General features: G+C 38.5%; 2 protein-coding genes across 3 annotated transcripts in view; both read right to left on the reverse strand.

Annotated features, from left to right (window-relative positions):
• Positions 1–6510: 6510 nt before the first annotated feature.
• LRRC8B (leucine rich repeat containing 8 VRAC subunit B) lies at positions 6511–20448 on the reverse strand. The gene is made up of 2 exons (XM_014346061.5): positions 18310–20448; positions 6511–10365 (listed from the first exon to the last, which is right to left on the reverse strand). Exons 1-2 carry the CDS (start codon positions 20446–20448, stop codon positions 10093–10095), a joined length of 2412 nt encoding a protein of 803 aa, XP_014201547.2. The 3' UTR covers positions 6511–10092.
• Positions 20435–27976, reverse strand: part of LOC130541737 (uncharacterized) — a 55967-nt gene continuing 48425 nt past the window's right edge. The window contains exons 2-3 of one of the 2 annotated variants that reach the window (XM_057302977.1): positions 23453–23550; positions 20435–20474 (exon numbers count right to left, since the gene is read on the reverse strand). In XM_057302977.1, coding sequence (XP_057158960.1) covers positions 23487–23549 — 63 coding nt within the window. In that variant the 5' untranslated portion in view covers position 23550 and the 3' untranslated portion in view covers positions 20435–20474; positions 23453–23486. The remainder of the gene's footprint in view (positions 20475–23452; positions 23551–27976) is intronic. The other variant, XM_057302975.1, reaches the window with a different exon arrangement.

The following is a 27976-nucleotide window of genomic DNA, read 5'->3' on the forward strand; positions in this document are numbered from 1 at the left end:
AGTGGATTGTTAGAGCTGGGGTTGAAGCTTTCTTCCTGCTTCGTAGTGCATTCAGCCAGAAGGCAAAGCCAGGGTCACAGCATCTTCCAGGGCAAGGAAGGCAGCTTCTTATCTGGAACGTGGCATGAATTCAATAAGGACAGCATAACTTGTCCCTCCTCCTCACTCTTCTCACTCTCCAACATTCTAAATCAGCAGAAGAACAAATTTAGCCTGAACTGTGATTAGAAGTCATTTTGAAAGTCTAAAATGTTTGCCAGCATTTTCCTATAATAAATCAGCACTCTCAGGGAGTTAAACTGGAACTTCCATTCTCTAATAAAACCCAAACTGACGTGAGCCTCATTTGCAAACTGAAACAAAAAACACTAAATGTTAACAACTCTTTTTAAGAGGTTGGGGTCATTATCCAACATCACCCACGGGGTCAGAAATCCAGCATGACACTCCATTCTTCTAATGAGAGCAAATATAGATTTAGGTTAAAACATTAAAATATAAACTATGCACTTTCAAAATAATCAAAGTTTATAAATAAATGGGTTATTTGGAAGAAATTATACTAAAATGTTTAAAACTCTGTGTGTAGGCATGCACATGTCTACATGTGTATCAATCTTTTTCAACATTCAGAATATTCAGAGCCTGCACATTATAAAGAACAGAATACTGAATTAGATGTTAAAATCCTAGAGTGTGCTCACAACCCTACCACTTACTAGCCATATGACCATGGCAGTGCATAGTATACAAAAAGTAGAGTCTATGGTGCTATGGAGTCCCCAGTTTAAAACCTGACTCTTCCATGTGCTATGCTAGCTATATAATCTAGTATGTTAGTTAAGCTACCTGAACCTGTAAAATAGAGGTAATGCCTACTTGATATGCTTTAAGGATTAATGATATTTATAAAGCTCATGGCAGGTGCTTTAGTAGTTCCCAATAATGGTAACCACTGAAGGTGTCTCTTTCAGAGCCCAGTTTGCTTATATGTGAAATGGGGAAAATGGCCTAAAGTTCTCTGGTACAGTGATGCACTGTGCATGGGAAGGGATTATCATTAAGATGCAGATTACAGCTAAAATGAATGCAGCTTGTTAGAGAATACACAGATTCTAGAGTTAGGTGGGAGACATGGGTGCTGATCTGGCTCTTCCACTAGGCTTTGGTGAAATGCGGATTATCTGTGCTCTTCAGAGCCAGCACAGCAGAGTGAAAAGAGCACTCAACAGGGGCACGCACAGATCATGGTACCATCTTCCTGAATCACTGGGGCTGTGATCTCCAACAAGCCACTTAACCCTTCCTTCTCAGCAAATTCTCCATGGTTTCTTCTCATTGGGAAGATCTCTGAATCCAGAATTACATTAGAGGATGAGGAGGAAAATAAAACATATAGGAAGTGACTATGGCTGAGGAGATAGAAACTAGGATAGCTGTAGAGCAGGAGGAAGCACTAGGATCAAAGCAGACTGGACGAGACCACTGAGCTCTGAAAACCAGAGTTTTCAAAACTCCAAGGTGGTTATGAGAGGATAAAGTTGATGTTTAATGTTCAGCTAAATCTCTGTAGAAACAGGCTATGCAGACCTGTAGGTTGAATATGGTTCCTGTTCTCAACAGTCATGAGACCTTGGGATGGTAATAATTTGAAAGTCTTCTTTCTCACCTGTAAAATCAGAACAACATACCAAATAGGGTTGTTGGCTGGATTGAGAGAGTACACATGGAAAACCTAGCAGACTGCCTGGCACACAGGAGGTGCAAAATAAAGTTATTGTCATATACCACCTCAATACTTCTTCCTATAGTGATGCTCTCCAAACTCAAGGAGCAGGAACTAAATAGTTAGATTATTCTCTTTTCTCAATTTGAAGCCATCAGTGAGGTTCCTGACATGCATTGTGCTGCTCTGATATCACAAGCCAAGCAGATTTTCCTCAGGCCACTTAATGCGCGTTGCATCAATTCTTCACGTGGCTACTTCTTTAGGCTTTCCCTTTTCACAGAACAACTGCCAGAGAAAGGCTCAATCTATTATGAAAAGCGTGGTTTGATCCACTTGAAAAAGAGAACTGTTCTTTTCTCCCCTTGAGGATCTGAGAAGTTTCTCTATGCATTACTACAGACAAGGGTGTGAATCCAACCCAAGCTCAGGGAAAGACTAGAAGGAAACTCCCTTCACACAGGTGGTGTTTAGTCCCCCACTAGTGGTGCAGTTTCAGAAACTCCAGAAGGGAAACCTTCCCACCTACTCCTTAATGACTGAGAAGCATTTCAAGGGAGAAACAGTTTTTCACACCACAATGGTAACTCGTTGATTCCTGTTGAGAAGAAAATAGTCATGGCCATATCCAAGGTACTCACATGCTAGGCTGTGCTGAACTAAGGGTAAGTGCACTTAAACAGGTGCCTGGGGTATTAATTTACAAGGAGTAACTACATGTCATTGGAGTAATTGGAAATTTGGTGCCAGTTAACTCAGGTTTCCACATGTAATTCCTTATGTTAGCAGCCTAACAAATGAAACTTGGCCCTTTGCCCATTCAACATAAAGAATAAGTCTCTTATTTTAAATTTGAAACTGTGGCAAGAAACTACCTTCTAGAAACAGAGAATCTTGATAACTGGGACACATGTATTTTGGTGAGAACAAGCTAAAGCATCATCCTTGGAATAATAGGTATTTCATATTCTTGAAGATTGGAGTTAGTAATAGGTGAGGATACGTAAGCTTGGAGTATGGTGGTTGGGGCAATGCCGAGCAGCACAATCCTAGAGCAAGCGAAAGAGAGCAAGAGCCCACAAGAGTGGTTGGAGGGAGTGAGATCTGGGAGGGATAAGGGTGGGGGACAAAGAGAGTAGGATGCTTTGAAAGGGAACAAGAAGGGAGACTTAGCAGCTGACAGGCCTGCTCACAAGGCCTGGGAGACTGATTGTCGATTGGGGATATTCGACAGAAATGCTGTGAGCTGTAAAACCTCATATTCCCTACAGCCCCTAGGCCCACTTGTCTTTCTGCTAAATTATCTTGAAACTCTATCTCATTCTTGCTAGATAGAGTTTTAGTTTTGGAAAAAGGAATACAAAGATAGTTAAAATGTTCATGATTGTTTTTTCCAACAGAACGCCAGTTTTCCCATTTCTACCAAAAACATGTTGAATAAACATTCTAAGCATGTTCTTTTAAAGGGGTACCACACACTTACCTGCCCAGGGTGCCCACACGGTATGGTCTGATCTTGGTGCCAGGAACTGCATGGGGCTATGTGCATCTCATTTGAGGTACAGTTACTGATATTAAGTGAGGGCCAATGAATCCTCAAGATCTTACCTTGGGGGCTGCATTTGATAAAGGCAAGGGAAGGCAAGGAGAAACTGAGTATAGGAGCAAGAAACTGGATGCTGTGGTTTAAGGGCCATAGCAGGAAGGAGAGGCTAGGCTCCAAAACAGTAATTGCAGGGTCAGTGCTGATTCATAACTTTGTAAATCTTTTACACCTGCAATTGTGAGGCCCACACTCCATGAGGAAGAAGGTTGGCCAAGATTTACAAATGTTGATAAACCTAAAAAAGCATTTCTACTCTACCTACAGAGGCTAGGACTGAGAAGTCACTGCTCTTGGCAAATAAGCGATTGGTAATCTGTGTAAGAGAAATTACCAGGAGGGGCAGAAACTGGGACATGTGGAGAGCTGGACAGAAGTGGGTTGAAAAGTGAATACTCAGTGAGGAAATAGGGCTGACCAGAAGGTTTGGTGTTAAAGGAAAGCAGAGAGAATCTGTGATGGCTTTGCAGGTAAGTAAGATAGGCATGAATCTTTTTTTCCAAAAGAAAGAATCTGGAGTTATATTAACCTACAGATGGGTGCTGGTGGCATGCTTCTATTTGACATTTTCTCCTCTCAGCAGCAGAGGGAGGTAGAGAGTAAAAAAATGATGTGGATTGAGCCCTACAGGAATACAAAGGGCTCCAAAATGGAAGGTATTTATCATAAGGAAATAATTTGAAAATCTCACAAGCTAACAGGCAGCTCTATAGAATCTCTGCTATTCAGGAGGCAGAAAGACATAACTCGAGTCTAGGGGAAGATGAGATAACATGGGATAAAGAAAGAGATTTGCATTTTAAAAAGACTACGCATATTAAAGTGGCCTTTTCTGATCCTTCTTTAGCATGTCAATGTAGGATCTTATGTAAATATGGGACTTGAGTTTGAGGTCTGGCTTTGTGCATTTTGGATAAACTGCTTTTCCCTAGACCTCAAGAATGAGGGTGACAAAACACTAGGTGGGAACAGAGGAGAAGGAAACAAACCATAACAAAAGTTGCAGCTCCAGAGAATGGAACCTTGCCCTCAACAACACCGGAGTCTCTCCCTTCCAGTTGAGCCCTTTACCACTTTTTCAAAAAGCCATTTTGAAATGTGGAAGTGAATGCTGAAGTACATGAAGCCACAGTTATTGCTGTGTTTAGGGGGCCATGTCACTGCTGGGCAGACTGTTAGCATATAACTTCAGCATCTCAAAGCACCTAGCAGTCCCTGAAAGGCTGCTAATGCCTGGAGGCAGGCACTCACTTCATTTCAATAGACTTCCCATTCCTGAACCACTTAGAGATGGGGGAAGCCTTTCTTGAATGACTTACTGCATTTTCAGAGAATATGGCCAGGGAACAACTAAGTTACTTTCCTTCATAATCTGATTCAGTCTATATATATTCCAGCAAAATTCTGGCTATCAGCCTTCTAATGTGGTCCTGAAACTGTGTGTGTGTGTGCATGTAAGAGACCGAGAGAGGCTGTTTTCTATCGAAAAGTTCAAACTATCATGTACTTATTTTATCCAGTAATTCAATTTTTTCACCCTTGACTAAACCATCTCAGAATTGCCTGTCTTGCAGTTCTTTAGCTTTTGCTTACCTGGTTCACAATTCAGTGTTAAACAGGAAATGGAGAAACAGACACCAAGAAGAAAGGAGAGAGATGAGGTGTTCTATGAACATCTGTCCCTGATGAATTCCAAGGAAAGACGGGCCCACTCATGAGAGATCTACTACCCCCCGCAACCCATGTATTCTAGGATCCATGCAGCTCTTTTCAGGTGCTTGTTATTTTGTGGCCATGGTAGCATATTTTGAAAACTCATACCATTGTTGTAAGATTCACATGTAAATCTGAAATCTATTATTTGGTGAATAACAGTACGACGGTACAAGGAAGCATGAGAAGAGAGAGGGAATCACTTTTGGAACTTGGTTAAAATCAGTACAGTCAACTTCTTCCAGCATTTACTGTTTTTATTTGCCATTTGTTATAAAAATTGGATCTTTATTTTACACAAAAGGTACTTTAAAAACAGTGAAGTTTACCAAAAGCTACTGAATCTGTGGCAAAGGGATTTACCACCAAAAATGCAGATTTACACAGTAAACCTGAGGGCCAAAAACATTGAACAAAATCTTCCATTTTCTAATAATTTATTACCAGAAGCAAAAACAATTGTACACAGATAAATATGTGAAGGTTAACAAATGCTAGCTTTCACTCTTGCACTAACCAAATAAAATGTCTCTATTCTAGATTGGCCCATTATTTCACTAAGTGAAGTATTTGAAGAATTTTAAAAAAATCTTCTTGTAAACATTAATATTTAAATACAACATATATATGCACGAACACATCCATTCTAACTCTATACCCCTTTGTATTCTTAAAATTGCACCATCTCTGTTAGAGATAATGTACAACATGCAGAAGGCATTCATAATTGTTTTTCTCAGCAGTAGTGTATTATACAAGTCAAATGCAAAAGTTAAATATGAAATTAAACTCAACTGAAAGCCATCTCGACTCAGTACTTTGGCTCATTATTCTATGTTAATGCTTTAGTGCTGATGAAATTATTCATATAAAAAATCTGAAGAGAATGTAGCCTGTTACCAAAGGTATGTAGTAGATAGCTCCCTGTGGATACAGAAGTGATGGACAAGAAACAGAAGGAAACCAATGAAATAAGACTGCAGGTTTTCACTGCTTCAGCTTTTCACATCCAGCTGAAAAGAAATAATTATATCGAGGGCATTCTGCAACAGTAATTAGCTTATACTATTTCAAATATATATATGATGGCTTCATAATACAAACTAGGATGCAAAATAACTCCATCCCTCCCCCACCATTGTCTGTTTCCAGATAGAAATAAACAGATTCTGATGCAATGTACAGTTACTGAAAACAAAGCAGATCTACAGTTACATTGTCCTGCTTTGGGTACAGATCAGCTCTAAATACTGCAGGATGGGCAAAGTAAAACTACTCAATGAGACATAATTACAGGCACTGGCTTCCTCCTAAATAAATACATGCTCAAATATCATTGCAAATCTTCTGGCACAAATATATTCTGTTACTGTACAATTGCTGATCAAATTTAGTGCGGTAGGTGAGTGGAGAAGAAAAACAACATACCTTATGTGCATAGGATGATGCTAAGAGAATGTGAAGATGGAAAGATGAAAAGAAAATTTTATTGAAAACACAAGAAAATAATGTTAAGGGCACAGAATAATTGTTTGATTATTTTAATGGTTTTTGAACCCATCAATATTATGCAATATTTTAATTAAACATAAAATTTTAATCACAAAACACTTGAACCGAAAAAAAAATTTTCACTATCAAACAATGTTATGCAAATACATCACTGCAGTGCACCACAGCACACCTATTGGAGCTATGCCACAGCACTGAGATACTGAGGATCTCTATTTACCCTGTTTAACACAATGTGAAGTGACATAAAATACAGTGACATACAGGGGAAAGAAATTAAGACTGGGAGTGAAGAATGAAAATATAGTATCTGTGTGCCACACAGATGTACCCTGATGTAAGTTAGGAAAAGAACACTGCTCCTTTACTGGAAAGCTCAAAAACACTTAGGTTCTCAGATTAAGTTTGAGCATGTGATTTCTTCTAAATGTCATAACTTAGGGAACAGAGCACTTCATGATTAATGAATTAAAAAACGTGCTATCATACTTATTTAATCTACAACCTCCTGCAATTTTGAAAAAAAAAAACCACTAGATATATCAAAAACTAATGTTATAATTTGCATATATGAAGTATGTGTGTCTGTGTGTGCATGCAAATAAAATTAATTCATGCCATTACTACCATAAGCTATGAATTTTGTTCTGAATAACCTCCACATTTATTTTTTAGAAAATGCATATGTATTCTTGAAATCAAATGCCAACAAAAGTCTCATAATTATAATTTAACAAACTTAATTTTCATTTAAAATTCTCTTATGTGAATATGAACACTTGTAAAATAAAGATCTGCTCCAACAGTACAGTAAAGGTGGTATTAACACCCTATTTTTTATGTGAAGTAGTAGCCTCATTGTTCCTTGCATCAGGGCTACCTTGTCTCAAAAGTGACCTAAACACTGGTGTATAAGGTTTAAATTAAAAGATGTAAAACCATGGCATCAAGAACAACATAGATTGCACCAATAATTATACCCTAGTGTGTGGAAAGCAGTTTATAATATTCATTATTAATCCTGCTAGTAAATTCCTCCAGAAATTTACGTAGGTGATAAGGAAAATTTAGCCAATGACTTTTGCAGTTGAACCAAACCAGTGACGAGCCATGGAGAAGTTCGTCAGGTGAATGGTAGCAAATCTGAATTTTGTTTTGAAATTCTAGCTAGTTATGTGGCCAAAAACATTTAAGCACTTTTGGCATATTCATGTCCAAAACTTAATCACATGCCACACTGGAATCAGTATACATGATAATTCTATTGTGAAACACTAAAATAAACATCAACTCACACTTAAAAAATGAAAATAACAACAAAAAACATGGATATAATTAGAATCTGTTTTCTGAAGTCCTAGAAGTTTCATCAGTTATACCTGCTTCCCTGAGAGCTGAATGATCTGACTAAAGGCAAGTTTTGGTAAGTAGTTTATTTTTACACTGTTCCTTTCTGTTCAGAATAAACAATAATGTGTGAAGCAGTGTGTTTGGTGTCCTATATTCCTGATAGCTAATATTATTCAAATTTCATTTGATTTGAATAATTCTTTTCTCTGAACTTTAGTGCAGGAGTGTGTGGCAGGTGAGGGGAAGCTCTATTTGCTATGCTTTAAAGACTCACTTTCATCTTTCTGGAACAAAGCAAGAGAAAACACATACCACGCACCACAATTCCATATACACAGTACTGTTTACCTATAGTGTTTTCCAGTTTTGTGTAGGTGCAGTTAATAGATTTCTTCATAGTTATATCCAAAATGAAGAGGTGGCATCATAATGCCTAGACCCTTAGGGAAAAACACATTAAAGATGTACATTTCCCAAAAATGAGTCAGTTGATTTTATTCATTAAAAATATGCATAATAAAAGGCCAAGCACAAAGCTCTTTATAAAAAGGAGCAAAATGTATTTTCCAGAAGAGTTAGATAAAGGCATGAGATGAATTTCAGTTAAATGGATCTATTTCTTTGTGGGTTTTGAGAACTCATTTTAGATACTGAATAGAGGCTGTTTTACATTATAATCATAGCTAGAGATTACATAGATGGAGGGAAAAAAAGTCTTTTGCTTTAACTCTTACTAAATTTCTATAAAGTATTTTAAAATCAATTTAAAAACCAAATCTGTACCTCTCCCCTCTATCACAGTTTTTGTAAGTAATTAAGAATTTTACCCGTACGATTGCACAGCGACTAGGGAAGAGAGAGGTAGATGATTCGGCCACCCTCTCACAAGGAAACCCCCAAATACTTTAGGGCATTAAACACAAGGCTTTTGTTATCCAAAAGTAATTAGTTGCAGAGTACAAAAACATTTTGGAGCAGAATGTACATAAACATGAGTCATAAACAGCCGAAACCAAGAACACTAACAGTAAGTTCATAAAGAAATGCATAAATTCTATGTGTCTTACAAAAATGATCCTCACAGATGTTGAATCCAAGATTATACAATAGAAAATATCTATATGTTTTACATTTAATATAAAAATTCTTAACAAATAAAAAAAGGCTTTGACGATAGACAAGAAGAAATTTTAGGGAATACATTAATTTTCAGGATGCCCCGAGGATAATACATCTTAAATACTCAGCTCCTGTTCTAGGCAAAGGCCAAATGCAGGCATTTTCTCAGGGTTCATCATTGGTGTTAAGAGAAAACCAGGTTAAGGAAGACTCAAGCAAGCTGGGAAAGGAAGTAAAAATTAAGCCAAAAAAGAATTCTGCCAAGCACAACATACCCTATCTAAAAAAATTTAGGAATATAAATCAAAGACAGTCGTGAGTATACATCAAGAAAATTCATATTGATGAGTTTATGGTCTTGGTGATAAACATCAAAACAGGAAGTCAGTTAAAACAAGTGTGCAAATAAGTAATGGGGACTGGGGGAAGAAGAGGAGAGAATACCTATACAATCTTGAAGGTAAACACTGCAAGGAGGAATTTAGTCATTTCATAGCTCCCAGTCCACCCTGGATGTGCATTTCTTGCAACATCTCAATAAGTTAAAGAACAGTTATTCACAAAACTTCAGGTTAGTGTTAACAGTTTTTACCTGGTTAATTTAGGGCTAGACACTCAGTTGCTTTAATAAGACATTTAGTTATCGTTCATCATAAGTCACCCATTCTTCATCTTTATTAACTTAGAAAATTTTACTTCTCATTTAAAGCCCTGGAGCATTTTTGTTGTTGTTGTTGAGATAGAGTCTTGCTCTGTCACCCAGGCTGGTGTACAGTGGCACAATCTTGGCTCACTGCAACCTCCACCTCCCTGGTTCAAGCAATTCCCCTGCCTCAGCCTCCCAAGTAGCTGGGATTACAGGCGCACGCCACCACGCCTGGCTAATTTTTTTGTAGTTTTAGCAGAGATGGGGTTTCACCAGGTTGGCCAGACTGGTCTCGAACTCCTGACCTCAAGCAATCCGCCCATCTTGGCCTCCCAAAGTGCTGGGATTATAGGCATGAGCCACCACGCCCGGCCGAGCATACTTTTAAAAATGATTTTGAAACACGGGTCTCTTTTCTTTAAGTCAACATTTGTCTAAGCACGTCTGTAAACGTTCTGTTACAGGGAGAGGAAGAGTATTGAGCAAGTTCTCCTCAACAATCAGACAGTTCCGTTTTAGGGACTGACATCCTTCTAGTTCAGGAGGAAGTGTTTCCAGGTAATTACCAATGAGCTCCAGATGAGTAAGGTTTGACAGCTCACCCACATGAGGGGACAAATTCATCAAGCTATTTTTCCCCAAAAGTAAACACTGCAGCTTTTTGCACTGAAACAGCCCATCTGGTAGCATCTCAATCTGGAAAGGGAAGAAAAAAGAAGCTGGTAAAATAGGTTTTTGGTGGCTTATGATAAGACATTTACCTTTTTTCAAAAAAAAAAAAAAACATTTCTGGAAGTTTATAAGTGATGCAGACTACAATGATGATAAATTTGAAGTAGATGAAAAGATAGAGGGAAAATGAAGACAGGAGTACAATGAGGAGTGAGGACTGTGGCTACCCTGGACACCTACAACCTTGCTGTATATGGGTGGGCAACGAATTTGGTTTTAAACACTCTAACAAGCAATTCTTAAAGAAAATGTAGTTATATACACATTGTCGTTAAGATAAAAACAAACCAGTAAGAAGAATCATAATTACTCTTGAGTCCTTGATCAGAAATAAATTACCCTCAAGAGTCTTCATAAAAAGTTTACTGTGTAATGTAATGAATAATACCCTTAAAAACATCCTAAGAATCTGACAGCAGACTGAAAACTTTATTCTCTTTTTTAAAAAAGCCTACAGAAGCAGAGCAAAAAAATATGATTATATATACATGCACATTTCATTCCCCTCTACATACACATACACCTGAATATTTACTCTTGTTCCTTCCCTCTGGCATGGTTTCAACTAAATAATTTATAACACAGATAATTTTAAATATAATAAATATTATGCAAATTAGGTCAACTCCTAAAGCTGCTCCCGTTGACTGCTCCCCTATATGGTAGATAGGTTGTATGTCAATTTCTAAGGGAGCCACAGTACATAGAAGAAATAGGGTTTATTGAGGAAAGACCTCCAGAGAAGAAGTTGAGCACATACACAATCCCTTCAACTCATCACTTCACTGAGGGATAAGTCTGGCCTCAGCATAGATAGACTGCACATACCACCGCTCCCCACCCCCCATAATACTCTACATATTGGCTGGGGACAGGGGCCACCTACAAAAACTATGAAATAATGTAGGTTCCTTGGTTCAAAAACTGGCTTTGTTAGAAACAGGGATAAAAAGGGCACTCAGGGACTTGGCCTATATCCTCTGACGGGCTAATGCGGACTGGCTGGGAGACAAGTTTCTAGGGCCATCCAGAACTGTCTCTCCTCAAAAGGATAAATAGCTTTTATATAAACTAAAAAATGACCAAATTCCATTAAAAATGTTAATGATGTTGTAAAGTCCATTCTCCTACATCACCCCTCCCTCTAACACACGTTCAGTGCTGTATATCGTTAAAAATAATGATTGTCACTGCTAAGAACAACATTCCATATAGATCATCATTGTACACCAAAATATTAGATATAAACAAAGGGAAAAATATCTACCCTTTACTTTCATTTCCTTTCCAAGAGCAGATGCAAACCCTACATATGCAGACTTACATTGGGAGATGAGGCAGAGAGATGAGAAGAAATGTAACCTCTTTCTAAGGCAACCCCTTCTGCACAGAGATACCTGCAGCTCAGAAGTAGGATCAGTGATGTCCAAGTGGAGGAAAAAATCAGTCCTTTGCAGTGTGCATTATTAAGAGTGCTTGTTGGTGCCTATGAAATGACTCAGGCAAACTGGCTAAAAAAGAAATTAGGCTTGGCTCATTTATATTCAGTGAGCACGTGCTGAGTGCCTTCTAATGTGCCAGACTCCCAGCTAGCTGCTGGGATAAAGTACTGAGTTAGAAAGACTGCCTTTGAAAACTTTAGCCTAATGCAGGTCACCATGGACATCTCAGCCTCAGCACTGTTGACACTGTGGGTGGAAAAATTCTTGCTGTGGGGCTGTCCTGTGCAGTGTAGGATGTTTAGCAGCATCCTCAGCCTCTACCCACCAGTTACCAGTGCCACTCCCCTTCCCAGTTGTGACAACCAAAAATGTTTCCAGACATATGTCTCTTGGGAGGCAAAATCATTCCCAGTTGAGAAGCACAAGTCTCACAGAAGAGAGAAACATGAAACGATTACACAATTGTCTGTAATGAGTGGTATGAAGAAAAGTGCCCTAACCTGAGCTGCATTAGGAAATTCCGTATTTCCCTTCTTCAGTCAGCTTCAGATTCCCAGCAAGTACCTCGTTTAACTGGACTGATTTCCTACTGGGTGATTACCCTGAAGCCACTGCCCTCACTCTCTTGTCTGGCTATCAGCTACTACCACATTCCCACCAGTCTCCTTCCAAATCTCTACATCTGTGATTTTAGTGAACTTCTTAGGCTCCACTAGAAGAGAGGGATTTCCCAAGGTAGTGGGAGTGGGCCTCAGGGCCAGCCCCTTAGCATTGCTGCTGTGAAAGTGAGTCAAGGGCTGTGCTGGCTATGTGTGAGGGTCCATCTCTGGGGCTTTCTCTCCAGCTCTCTGCCCAGCTAAGGCAGAGGATCTTACCTCACCTACCCTCATTCAATTTTTCTAAAGGAGCCTGGGGAGTTTTGTTAAAGACTCAAGACTTTCCTTCAATTCAGCAATTTTATCCTGAAAAATCTACTTACAGCTTTAAAAATAGTTTGCCTTGAAGCTTACAAGAACTCCAATTTTGCCTGGGTCAACAAATTTTATAAAAAATGTTAGAAAACAATTATTTAAAACTAATTTATTTAGCATGCCTTTTCTTAGACTGTATGACACATGAGCCAGAGAGCCAAAAATTACCTTAGTGGATCACTGATTTCTTCTGAAAAAACCAATGGGAAAGCTTACAGACTACTATGGGGATGACATACTTCAACAATAAAATAGTTTTATGGAATAAACTACAACATATAATGCACACATAAACTATATGATAAACTACAAAATAGATGACAACAACAAAAACTAATGGCTATATTATCTCTCTACATCCTAGAATTCTCTGACAACCAAATGTCTTCAGCAAAATGAACTGAAGTCCCCAAGAACAGGATGGTTTTCTTTTACATCTATGGCTGACGTTGTTAATTAAATACCCCTGGCTTTTTCCCAGAGGCTGAGATCTTACTTTAGAATCCTTCTCAATACCAGATTTCCCTTTTTTTTTTTTTTTTTCTGGCCAATGACACATGCCATCTCAGGAAATGCTTACCAAACCCTAAAGTCCAATCATTTCAAGAAACACAGCTGAATATTTCTGTTTCTAAGTAGTGATGCCAAAAATAACAAAACCCAGTGTCACATAGATGATCTTCAGAAGGAATTTCTACATTATTCACCTTCTGGCTAGAAGTCTTCAAACTAATATAAGAAAAAAAAAAAAAGCACAAATGTGGAAGTAAGAAGACCTAGGTGTAAATTGGACTGGTCTAAGATTTCAGCAAACCTAGCTCAATCCTTTCCCAGGCCTTGCGCTTCTCTCCATTACAATCAATGCCACCATAATCCAATTACTCTTTGGCACTGTGATAGGGATGGATCTTGCCTCCATTTCTCCCACCTTCCACGTCCACCCGCATATACCACTGTACCCCATGTAGAATCACTTGGATTGATGCATAGGAGACATAGTAGAAGAATAGTAGAGTAGAAATCAGAATGTTTGGGTTCCATCCTAGCCCCCTTGCCAGGAAACTTCAGACCTCAGGTGAATTGCTCTGAGCCTCAGTAAAATAAGGGCAGTGGACTAGAGTAGGGGCTGGTAAAGTTTTTCTCCAAACGACCAGAAGAATAAGTATTTTAGGCTTTCTGGGCCAAGAGGCAAAAGTGAAAATATTATGTAGGTCCTTATATAATAGAAAAAATATTCCATACATTTTTAAGTAATGAAATTCAAAATATAACAATTGAATATAATTTTGTTGTAATACAGGCCCACTAATAAAAACGATGGAATCTATTTGTAGAAATTGAAATTTGAATTTCATATAATTTTTATGGGTCACAAAACATTGTTTTGATTTTCTTCCCCCAACCATCTAAAAATGTAAAAACCTTTCCTAGCCTGGGCTGTATAAAAACAGGCAGTGGGTAGACTTGACCCCCAGGCTGCAGTCTGCGGACTCAGTGTTCGTTTCAGGTATGAGAGTCTTTGTCTCTTGTTTTAAATCTATACTCCTACTTCTAAATCATAACTGATTCAACCTTTCCATGGGGTTTTGTTTCTTGGCTGTCCTCTCCTAAGCCTTTTATATGCTACAATCAGAGCCTCCTTTGAAGGTACCAGTTCAGGCTAACTAGCACTTTTAAGCTCAAGTCTCACCCTAGTCACTATCCAATGAATCAAACATGAATTTGACTGGCAGACTTCCAGGCACTCTCCATTCTGACCCACCTTACTAAATGGTCTCATCTCTTATTATATTTGGTATGTTTTTTTCAGTCCTCTGTGGATGACCTCTATTTTTTAACACTTCCCTAATCCAGTGTTCTTAGGGTATGCTTCACAGAACACAAGAGTCACTCTATAAAAAAAGGTGTCTTGCTCAAACACATTTGATGAATATTGCATACCATCTCTCCTTGGAGAAGCACAATGCATATTCATATGTTAAAGGCTCTGAAGAATCCTGCAGCAAAAATATGATCAAAAGAAACATTTAATGTTTTTTGTGGTGACACCTACTACCGTCCTATGGAAGACACCCTGAAGTGCCTGCTCAGTGAATATCCGCCACCCAGGGACTGCCCAGCACGTTCCCATGTCGAGGGAATTCCCTACCTTATGAGTCTTGGTGGGTAGTACAGCTCACTTTCTACTAGAGAAACTACTGCCACCAGATTCTTGTATTCTCAGCTCTCCTATAGCCACAATGTGGGCATTCATTAGCTATGCCAATCAGTTGCTCAGACTCGGACTTTGAACCGGGGCTAACATCACAAAGAAGTGGAAGCCATGAAGAATCTATTCTGTGGGAGGCCTAGGGTCACAACAGCAGCAACATCAAGTTTTCAAGAACAGAACCAGTGCTCTGAGCTGGTAAGGTCCTCGGCAGTGTATCCTCACCATTGTGCTTTTCCGCTATGATTCTGGTTACAGTCCTCACTGCTGCCTGACTGTGCCTGATTGTTTTCCAAGCTTGGTTTTGCAATCTTTTCAGTGGTAATATGAGATACCTAATATCCTTTCAACTAATGTCTTTTCTGCTTAAGAGGTAGTATTTGTTGACTCCATCTATAAACCTGATACACTGCCCAAGTCTTGAGATCAGACATTTAAAATGTCTCTTATAGGAATCTTTATTAACTGCCATTCCACATGGATTAATTGGCTTGAATTTCTTTGTATATGCATGTCTAACTATGTATGCAGCCAATGTGGTATTTTCTTTTTTTCCTTTTTTGAGATGGAGTCTTGCTCTGTCGCTCAGGCTAGAGTGCAGTGGCAAGATCTTGGCTCACTGCAACCTCTGTCTCCCGGGTTCAAGCGATTCTTCTGCCTCAGCTTCCTAAGTAGCTGGGACTACAGGCGCGTGCCACCATGCCCGGCTAAATTTTTTATTATTAGTAGAGACGGGGTTTCACCATATTGGCCAGGCTGGTCTCAAACTCCTGACCTCGTGATTCAATATTTTGATCTAACTTAGAATCATGAGATTCTGAAGGTTGTAAATAATCTTAAAATTAGTTAAATCCCCACATGAAACATGAATTCCTGATGCCCTTTAACAACCTTCCTACTGAGTATCTGGCAGTCCCTGTCTGGAGAGCTTTATTAATAAGAAAATGACTTTTCCCTCCTCAAATGCTCATTCAGTCTTTGAATGCTATATGGGAAAGATGAGAAATCTTCCCCTGATGGCCCTAGTTTTCTCCACTTGCCCTAAGTTCTAACACTGTAGCTATTCCCAGCAAGTTTTGTTCTCCATGTCAATTTTTCAAATATGTGAAGACCAATATTGTAGAGAATTCTCCCATCCCACCTATAGTTCCCATCATGAGGCTAAAGTATTCCATCAGAGTTTTCATCTTCCTGGTGGCTGTCCTCTGATGAGTTTTAGTTTATTTATATTGTTGTTACATAGTCTCTGCACAGTGCTTCTTTGACCCTAAGTTCACCAATTCAAAGATGTCATGTTCATCATTTTGGCTCCAAAGATGATCAGCAACTACTTTTTCTCAGATTTCTGGGACAACCCACTCAAAAAGATACCATTCTATTTTGGTTATAAAGTATTTTCAGCGTAAGACTTTGCCTGTGCTACAAAGTATTCTTTCTTATTCAAGAAAGCATGTGTCTGATATTCACACTTATTCTTTCAGATATGGTCCAGGATTCCATAAACTTGGTGTCAAAAGTACTAATGGTCTTAAGGTTTCTTATTACATTAACTTGGTGGAAACATTCACCTGCTCATACATTTAAATAATGCATGGCCAGCTAACAATTGAGTAAGCTCCGACTTTCAAAAATCCATTTTTGAAAGTGATTTAACTGTGTATAACTGCTTAGTGGAACCAATGCCTTTAAAAATAATTATTTATATTTTTATTATAAATTTAACAATGGAAAAAATGTGACCAAAATATTAATATTAATCAGCTGCATAATTAAATGGCACTGATACACTTCTAGACCTGTGATTTTTCAGAGTGCAGTCACTAGGCCAGCATCATCAGCTCCACCTGGGGACTTTTTAGAAATGCAGACTCTTGGGTCCTACATCTGGCCTACTGAATCGGAAACCCTGGGAGCGGGGCTCAGCAATCTGTGTTTCAGCAAGCCTTTTGGGTAATTCTGATGCACACTGTTAGTCTAGGTCAATCCTAATGTAGTTTTAAAATCTCATAAACCTTTAAGATCTGAAGATGTCTCATTTATCTAACAATGGACTCTCTCCTTTTACATACGAATAAAGTCTGAGAGTTCTAAAAATCAGCATGAATTTTGCTCTCATCCCCCAATTTTCTGGTATTTATCTAACACCCATGGTTTTCAAAAATAATGTATGATTAATATGTTTATTAGCCAACACCATGCTCATAGCTATATTTACCATGACATATGAACTACAAAAAGTCTAAAAGATAATACATTTTCTTTTTTTTTTTTTTTGAGACAGAGTCTCGCTCTGTTACCAGGCTTGAGTGCAGTGGTGGAATCTCGGCTCACTGCAACTCCACCTCCCGGGTTCAAGCGATTCTCCTGCCTCAGGCTCCTGAGGAGCTGGGACTTCAAGTGTGTGCCACCACGCCCAGCTAATTTTTGGATAATATATTTTAAAGTGTAGTGGAATAGCTGTACCCATTTTCAAGTAGAGGAATGTCAGTTTCATCCCTTGCTAGATTTGATTTCTGACCAGGTTTTCCCTCTTTCTTCCCAAATGGACATTAGCCTCACTCTCTTGCCTTTAGACTACAGTGAATTTTTCCTTTTTCCTCCTCCTCCATATCTTAACCTAGGAAACTACTCATTTGTTTTTTCATGGTTTGGTAAAGTTAAGTTTCCTTTAATTTGGTTTTACTATTGCAAATTTGGTTCATTCTAAAGCATGGATCCTGGAAAAAGCTTCTAAGAAGCTGTAGTGTTGCATTATAGAGGCAGGCCTTTCATTTTGAATCATCTTTCTAGACATGCATGCAGATTTCAAATCTTTTTCACCACATCACAAAAAGGATTTATGAATAATTCATAATCCCAGCATTTTAGAACAAGAAGTTATTTTATTATGACAGATTTGGAAAGCTGAAAAGTTTTGCCAAACTCCCTAAATACCTAAAACCTTTATAAAACAAAAAGTAAGCTCTACCATAACGAATTAAATAGTTTAAAATACTTTGTGATGTTTATGTAGAAAACTGGGAAAAAAACAAAGAGAAAAACATTTGCTGAGCAACTATTATGTGCCAGGAACTGTGCCAAATGCTTTTATGTTTTTTCATAAAATCTCCACGATGACTTGTAATTTAGGTTAAAAATGCATGCTCAGTGTTTTGGTAATTTATGCAAGATCGGATTGGGCTTGGCTTGAGAACACACAGTATGATTTGAAGTGTGTTTTCTTTCCCTATGTAATGCACTACAAGTACGGCACATACTGAATAAAAGAAAGAAAGGATTTACTTACATTGTTGTTGGTCACAGCAAAGTACTGCAAATTACTCAGATACTGGATTTCTTCTGGAATGAAGGTCAAGTGGTTATAGCTTAGATCCAAATAATGTAGTTTAGTGCATAGGAAAAGCTGCAAGGGCAGATTCTCAATATTATTATGGTCCAAAGAGAGCTGCTCTAGGTTAGATAATGCCCCAATCTGTGCAGGAATATAAGCAATGTTATTGTGCCACAACTTTAAGCAGGAAAGATTCTGAAGATGCTGAAAGCTAATGATCTCTTCCACAGTTTTAAGGTTATTTTCCCTTAGGTCTAACTCATGCAAATTATTCAGGCTGAAAATGGAATGTGGAATGCGTTCCAGGTCACAGCTGATCAGTTCTAGGCTTTTCAGATTGACCATCTTTTTCAAGTTGTTCAACACAACCAGTTTGCTTCCCTCATTATCAAGGGACAGTTTCTGCAATGAAGGCAGGAGGTCTGTAACAACTTGTGGGATCCGAGAGAGGCTGCTCTTCAAGTACAGGGTCCTTAGATTTTTTAAGTCCTGAAAGCCCTCCAACTGCATAGTACTCAACTGTTCAGGGAGAACACAGCCCGAAAGATAAAGTTCCTTGAGATTCTTGAGGTGAAATACCCAGCGTGGGATTTTTCCCATTTCAGTAAATTTCAGGCGGAGGATTTTTAAATTCTCCTCTAGAAAGGCCAGTGCAGGATGGTCTACGACCAGAGATGAATGGTACACACGAAGCTCCTTGAGGTTGACCAGCTGTGAGACTGCAGAGGGCAGCTTCACCTCTGGGATAAGCTCCAGGCTTAGCACTTCCATTTCAGTTAACTCAAAGACATTGTCTGGAAGACCGCTGAGCATAAAAAGATGCAGTTCTATCTTGTCCTGGGCATTTTTCACAAGCTTACTTTTCAGTTTCTCAACTGTCCATTCATTATTGAGGTTGATCTGTTTCAGTTTGTTCTCACTGACCTCTGATAGGAATATGGAGAAGCGTTTGGAATAAAGAGGATCATACTGATCAGCCAGATGAAGGATGAAGGCAAAGTCATTCTTGACATCAGGGATGTCACTGTAGTTGCTTTTTTCTCTTAACGCCTCAAAGGAATATTGCTTCAGGGAACTCCTCAGCATCCACCACAGGCTGTAGGAAGAGGTCAGACCATAAAGTATAACCAAAATGACATAAAATGAAGCCAGGACCTTAAAGATTTCTGCCAAGGAATAGACACACTGGTAGCGCTTATATCCTGTAAAAGCCTGCACATCAACTGAACAGTCGATTTCAAGAGTGATGTAGGTTAAAAAATATGGAACATAAGTTATGATGAGCACAAACAAAATGACTTTGACTATTATCTGTTTCAGATATACTCTATAAATGATGTCCTTCTGCTCCACGTGCATGCGGAATCTTTTCACTTTTTCAAAGATGGCTTTGGCCTGTTCACCCTCCTTCTTGTCCAGGACACTGGAAGTTGGGCTTTCTATGCCAGCTGACTCCAAACCTGGCTGCGGGTAGGGCAATGACTGTTTGCCAGAATCTATGTCAGCTGAACACCCTGAGGACGAAAGCAAAATCTTGGACTTGGAGAGTTTCAGAGGCCTCACTGACTGCTCAGCCACTGTTTCTGACAGGGCGCGGGTGGTCCATGGAGAATCGAAGCACTTGTGAAGGATGGCCACAAAATGCTCGAGCCTGGAACTGGTACTGGGGTAGTGAAGCCAAAAGTTGCTGCAGGCTGCAAAGATGAGCGTGTGCAAGAGCACCAGATAGGGGAAAAACTTTGCAAACCAATGGAGCTGTTTCTCGTAACAGACGGCATCAATATAGGAGTACTGCTGTCGGTGGAGGTCATTCTGAATTCGAAGGGGGAGTGGAAGCGGTGTCCCAGGATTAGAGGATGTGTTCATGCTGGCTTTCAGGATGTCCCAAGGCACGGCACAGTGATTGTCAAATTCCACTTTGCACGGAAGACAGCACAGAACCCTGCTCTGCGTCAGCTGGAGAGCTCCGGCCAGCACAGCCACCAGCAGCATGATCAGTGTGATGTAATACCAGAAGACGTCCCACCATGGTTTTAAGATGTGATAAGATGACTGGGCATCTGCTAAGCATTTTAGCTCAGTTAGTGTAATCATGACTTTCCCTTGTAGGAGGACAGAAACTGGAAGAGGGAAATAAAAGAAACACTACTGAAGCAAGTACTCAAATAAGCATTTTACTCTAATATTCATACACACATGCCCTCCTTCCCAAGTAGGATTTAGCTCTGGGTTAAAACCTAAAAGGAAGAGCTGATTAAGGGGCACATAAGTCTTCTGGTTTCATTTGAAACCATAGGCCATCCAACTCTGAACCATAGTCTCTTAGATGGGGGACCATTTAGTGATAGTGACTAGAAAGAAATTTAGGGGTAGCCCTTGAGGTAATTATCTCATTACCTCTTGTATCTCAACTCCAGGCTAGGCTACTAAAAACCAAGAGCCAATTTTTCTTCAACTGACATTTGAAAAACTTGTTCCTATGCTACTAATATTTTTCTTTCTTTCTTTCTTTCTTTCTTTCTTTCTTTCTTTCTTTCTTTCTTTCTTTCTTTCCTCCTTTTTTTTTTTTTTTTTTTTTTGAGACAGGGTCTCACAGGCCTCAGACTCTTGGCCTCAAGTGATCCTCCCTGCTTGGCCTCTGAAAGTGCTGGAATTACAGCTATGAGTCACCACAGCCAGCCACCTAATTTCCAGTGGTCACATTTTACCTTCCAAAATGTCTGAGTAAGCTCCTTTCCACACCTTGTCCCATGTCTGAAGCATCACTTACAGCCCAAGAGTTGTTTTAGTCACCACAAGGAGCCTCTTTTAAGCAAGCTCTGCTTTGTGAAATTACCCCTCAGGCTTAGAGGGGTCTACAATTCCATGCCCAAAACAACCTGTCACTGAATGCATTATCTCCTTTCCACACAAGCTTTCGCTTTGTAATTTAAGTACATGAGTATTAAAAAACTTAGAGTATTTAAAAGTTGGGAAGTATTTAAAAGTTATGGCTTAAAAAAGAATAAGAAAGAAAAGCTCTGCTAGAATATTCTATCACGGGGACTCCCTCTCATGTTTAATGTTGTGATGGCAAAGTACTAAAAGGATAAACGATTAAGGCATATTCCATTATTAAGTTATTTTTGCCTTCAGGAAAACAAGATTATCTTGTGTTTTCATACTGAAAAGTATTCAGACAACATTCCTGAGAATTTCTATGTTGAGTCTTACATACATCAATTGTTTCAAAAATTGCTAATCAGTAAAATCCAGATGATCTATAAGATGGCACAGAGTAAGGTAAAAGGAAATATGTGGGTCTTAGAAAATATCTGGTAAGAAAAAGAAGAAAAATAATAATGGTAGCATGGTGCCCCCTTGCTGGTAGTCCAGCTCTAATCTATTTTCAAGGGTTTCTCTTGGATTTTCTTGAGTCTGAAGTCTTATCATTTATTCTGGGCCAGAGTTACTCTCTAGACACTCTAGTATTAGTAGCATCCCCAAGGAAGCCTTTTTTTTTTTTTTTTTTTTGAGACGGAGTCTAGTGGCGTGATCTCAGCTCACTGAAACCTCCGCCTCCTGGGTCCAAACAATCCTCCCGCCTCAGCCTCCCGAGCAGCTGGGACTACAGGCGCATCGCATCACGCCCAGCTAATTTTTGTGTCTTTTTAGTAGAGACAGGAGATGGGGTTTCACCATGTTGGCCAGGCTGGTCTTGAACTCCTGACCTCATGATCTGCCCACCTTGGCCTCTCAAAGAGCTGAGATTACAGGCCTGAGCCACTGTGCCTGGCCAGGAAGACTTTTTTACTCTCATTTGCCCTCTTTCTGGGGTCTGGTATCCTGCCTTGAACCTTAGAGTCCCATTACAGAGTCCCTGCTCCCTGTTAATAAGTCTCATCCTTAGCATATTCCTGACCATCTGACCCTGAACCCTACAGCTTCATGCTCTTGTACCTGTTAAGGCATTTTACAATTTCTGAGCTTAACTGCTGGACTGCAGCACTACTTTCTGCTTGTGTCCTCTCTGGGTATCACATAATATTATATGGATTCACCTTCCTCCTAGGACCTATAGGTGGATTATATAGCTCTTCAGGGCTTCTCTCCTTCACTCCAGTTTAGTGGGTCTATTTCTAACTCTCAACTCTTCTCATTCTGCCTCACCTCTCTGCCTTACATAATTGTGTGTCGAGGTAAGACAGAAACTAAAATGAGAGGAATACATGAGGCAAAGAGAAAGTCCTGAGCTTAGACCTCAAAATACTATACATATGATGTGGCCAGGGGTGTGAGGGATGGTAGAAAACACTGCTGGATGAAAGAAAGAACATGTGAAAAACAGTTTAGGATTTTAGTTGACATGTATGCATACTTTCAGCTAGTCATGTGACAGCTGTTATGCTGAAATATTGATTATAACATCTGGCCATATTAATAGGTAAACCCAGATAAAGGAGCTGCAGTCCTTCTGTACCTGCCTCATGAGATCACAATACTGAAACCCAATGCTCGGTTACAGGTTAAAGATAAAATGGGCAAAAAACCAACCAGGAGCTGTTGTTTCTAAACCATTTCCTACAGAGGAACACAGGCAATTGATGATATTCAGCTGAGATAATAGATGACTAGGTGAGCCCGAGAATTTATCTTTACATTTTTGCGCAACCACCTCACAGGTGAAAGAATAGTGGATTTGTTCCCAAGGTAGAACCAGGTAGGTGGAAGCTTTAGAAAATCACATTTTGATTCAATCTGTGGTGGAAAGTCATCGAACTGGCCGCTCTGTGAAATAGTTCAGCTCTATGTCCTGAGCAGAATCTTGATAAATAAAATGATCATCCATCAGGAGAGTTGCACAGGAATTTCTTGTAATGGATAAAAAGAGTGAAGCAGATAATTTCAAAGGGTTCTTTCAGCTCTAAATTCATGTTTCATTTGTCCTCTCAAAGGTCCTGAGAATTAAATTCATTTAAGATATGCAACTGAAATTGTAGAAGAATGAAAACAACAATAGCTCTAACAATGATAAGGGTATTTGACAGAGTGAATATTTATTCAATAAAAATACAAGTCAACATTGACCAAAAAAAGTGTTTTAAATATTTATACTTACTATAGTGAAAAAAATTAAATAAATCCAATATGCTTCAGTCAGGAGGTCTACACCTTTTGAAGTTTCTTAGACACACCATCTCTGTGTTTGTCTTCATTCTATGAGAAAACATAAATATCTTGAAATAGCTACAGTCATTCAAACAAACAAACTGGAGATACTGTCTCCAGAAGCCCTCTCAGTCATAAGACATGACATGGCAAATAGATTTTCACACTCCAGGCCTCAAGCAATCCTTCCACCTTGGCCTCTCAAATGCTGGGATTACAGGTGTGAGCCACTGTGCCTGGCTTAGATTTTCATAGGTCAGTTTACTTTTCACACTGGGGCACATTCTGGCAAAGGTGTATCTACAGGGCCCCACTCACATTCATTAAACCATACTCACTCCCTGAACTTCCTTTCAATTACAGGTTAGTTCCTACAGCAATTTAAACACAACATATTTTAAAATTCTGTGTCTACAACACTTAGATGAACACAGCTTTTCTAAGTAGTCGACATATGTTAATTTCTCTCACTCATTCCTCAAACACAGTCGTTCTTATTTGCATTTTTCAGACGGCTTGTCACACCAAGTGATTTCTGTACCCATATTTAAAACCAAACATCTATCCAAATAAGTCTCAGTGCTCCTAAAATTTAGCCTACCAATCTCATTAGAAAAAGTGACAAGTTAATATACTTTTTCAGATACAGCTCAGAAATATGGCTGAAATTACTTGAAATTATATTATTAAACATACTTAGGCTTTATATTAGATTTGTTTAATTTAGAGGTTAATAAAAGCCATTTGTAACATTTATAGTTCAATAATTTGTGATAGTTAAATTACATATATATTGATAATTTGAATTGTGAGAAAATTGTAAAATGCTAGAATTTGTTTTTAATTGAAAGTAAAAATTATATTTTTTAGTGCCTATGAAACCTCAAAAAAAAGTTTCTAGGGAGATTTTGTATTATACAATCCTTTTTAAAAAGTACTTCAAATCTTCCTAAGAGTACTGACCCCAAATTGTATTTAAGATACTTTTAGCAATAATCTTTTAAGCTTGTCATTTCAAATATCAAAAAGTTGGGCATGTCCGAAACTTACTTTGGGTTTACCAAGTCATGTGCAAAGCCTATTTTACAATTAGTCACCATCCAGCATCAAACTGTTTTGCAGGTTAGAAAGCACAGTTAGTATGTATAAGAACCTAGCTGTACACTAATTCATAACTACAGGGCACAACTGGAGTAAGAATTTCTCATTCACAATTCACAAGCCTTTATAAAAGTCTTACAACATATATCACATGACTGCATTTATGTGCACTGAGCATGATAAAGACATCTGATGTGTGAAACATTTTACATATTCTTCCATAGCGGCTGCATTTGTAACATGCCAGAAAAGAATTTATTGCATAATTCAAAAATGTTACTCAGCCATGATTCTTCTTATACAGTTCTCTTTAAATATTAGAAATATACTTTCCACTTTATTAATAATTTAACATCTGTTTTTCTACCTTCAAAGCATGTCTCATTTACATTAATCTGTTTTATACTTAAAACAAGCCATTGAAATAAATAGTATTACTCTTTATGTTTATATGCATAGAAATTAAGGCAGTCCCAAAGAATTAACCTTGCCCAAGGTGACAAAACCTCTAAGAAATAAAGTTGCAACTGGAACCTAGGTCCTCATACTCAAATCCCAACCTCATGCACACCAGACCACATGGCCTCAGTCAATCCAATTAACTACGCCACAGTCTTAGGTCTCTCAAAAGCTGAAGAAAAAGCAAATTAGTGCTCTTTCCCAACTCATCCAATATCTGCATTATAACTGGGTTATAACTGCATTATAACTGGGTTTGAATAAGGATGCAAATGTAGTTTTCTGTAATGTCTTCCGTTACATATAATCTACTTTCTCAGCTAAACATTTTCCTACTAAATATTTTCTACTGAACTAAAACTTAATATTTAAATATATAGCATCTGGATTTAAGTATATATAAAACATCTCAGCATTCCTATGTATAAAATGATAATTTTCCTATTTGAAGTGCTTAACTAGAGAGTTTAAGCATAGCTATCCTTTGTCATTATGCCATTTAATACTGTCTGTCCAGGAAATTGTTTCCAGACCATATTTTAGTAAACAATGATGATTCAATCCAAATAAAATATCTATTTCTAATATACAAACACACTAAATCAATCCAAAGAAATGTTAAGAGTAATGGATTTTACGGTTCTAATCCCATTCTTTCAGCTTTTAAACCTCATTAAGAAGTCATAAAAGCTTTTTCAAAACACATGAATTCACTTGACAATCTTACTCCAAAGTCTCTAAGACTGTAACATCAACATTCAAGTTAGGCATCTTTACTTCCCAGTAGTCCTTATTTTACTTTGAAAGCATTTCTAAAATAACAAGTGAAAAAATAAACAAATGATGATCAGATGGTATTTAGTATCATTATATACTGAGAAGAGGATGCTACTTCAAAGATCTGTCTCTGACCCCAGGCAGGGATTATAGCCGAACAATTCCAAATAGCGGTTCTCTACACTACTCTCATTGAAAATTGATTTAAAAATCACCTTATATCCCTTCAAAATGTTTAGTGCTACTTCCCATTAAGATGTTTCTTGGGACTAACATATATCTAACTGAAATTTAAATTCACCTTTTGTTGAGTTCTCTCTCTAGGAAACAATGCATCAGTATCTCTGATTAATATGCCCCTTTTCTTTATGCTAAGTAACTCATTTAACCATTCTTGAGAGATTTAATGACAAGCATTAAACATATTTCAAGTGCTTAAATGATCACCGGCAATAACATTTGATATACTAGTTTCCTTATGTCCCTTTCTAGTTCTTTCAAATCTTGTTAGTACAGTGATTTTCAAATAACAAACATGCTTCCCAAACTCAGTCATAGTTTTGAGACCTAGAAAGAAAGATTTTTCTAATAGTGGTTCTCTAACATTAATGTACATAAAAATCACCAAGAGCTTATTAAAACATGAAGTGATTAGTCCATCCCTCAGAGTTGCCAATTCGTAAGGTAGGAAGTAGGTCTCAAGAATTGCATTGCTAACAAATTCCTAGTTCATGTTGATGCTGCTGGTCCAAGGACCACTTTTCAAGAATCACAAACCTAAGACAGTGATTCTCAATCTCAGCTTCACCTTAGAACCTCTTGGGGCACTTTTAAAAGAAACGTAAACCCAGGCCTTACTCCCAAAGAGCAAGTCAATTGGTCTAGGAGAGGCCAGATTTTTTTTTCCCCCAAATCTCCCCAGGAGGAGAAAGCGTACAAGATAGACAATAAACTATCTGAGAAAAGTGCCTGTCTTTTAAGTCTTCTTGGAAGTTGCACTAGACTTCTAGGATGCTCTCTCCCCTCTACAGACTACAAAGTAACAGCTACCATCTCCACATGAATCCTTTAGAGACTCAGGAACGTGAAGCAGTAGAACAGTGAATCACTGAGCTATGGAGAGATGCAGGATGGATTATGGGAGAGGGATTAGAAACAAAGGGAGCAGCTGAAAGGCTATTTCAATAGTGCTGTCATCCAGCAAATGTTTTAAAGGTCTAGCATTTAAGAGAAGCAGTACGTTTTCTGTCCTACTGAGCACTGCATTTAGTAATTGAAAAGCAGTTTTCTTTTGTTTAATGTGTACTTTAAAACATGTCTTTGTCAGGCACGGGAATGGGAATACATTTTCTCTTAAACTCAATACTTTATAATAGAATAATAAGGCTAAAGTTTACAATATGTTTAAAAAGAAAGCAAAGAATAAAATAGTCAAGGGAAATTAAAATTCAGTGCCACCTAGCAACATCAGATAAAGAGGTCCACGGAGAGGCAGGAGTCAAGTGGATTCAGATTTTGATCCTACGATATGATAGTATCTTACACAGTTTCTAGCACATGAGGCACAATAAATATTTATGTAATAATTAAATGTACAAAAATGAAAAAGATCCCCTAACCATTCAAACTTTTAGGGTGTATTCAGGGTGATAGAGCCTTTCCTAGGGAGAGGCAAGAACTCAGCAACAATAGAGATGGAAGAGTTTTTGCTAACTGTTCTGCATATTCCAAGCCTTAATGGCTTAAGAAAAGGTTTTATTTCTTGAGATTCTGTGGGAGGTTTTTTTACTTCATAGTGTTGGCTGGCACACCTTCCAGATGGTTGGAAGGTACAAAATGTCCTCATTCCTTAGGCTGGTAGTTGGTGCTAACTGCTGGCTGGTAACTCCTTCATGTGAGACTCCATGTGGCTCTTCGAGTGTCCTCACATAGCATGGTGGGTGGGTTCTAAGACAACATTCCAAGCATAAAAGTGAAAGCTACAGCTCTTTTAAGGCATAGGCTTGAAGCTACACAGTGACACATCCACCAAAATCTACTGGCCAAAGGAGTCACAAGGCCAGTCCAGATTCAAGGGGAAGGGAAGTGGACTCTACCTTTCAATAGGAGGAGTGGCAAAGAGTCTGCAGCCATGCCT

Source organism: Pan paniscus, chromosome 1 (genome assembly GCF_029289425.2).
Source record: "Pan paniscus chromosome 1, NHGRI_mPanPan1-v2.0_pri, whole genome shotgun sequence".
NCBI lineage: Eukaryota > Metazoa > Chordata > Mammalia > Primates > Hominidae > Pan > Pan paniscus.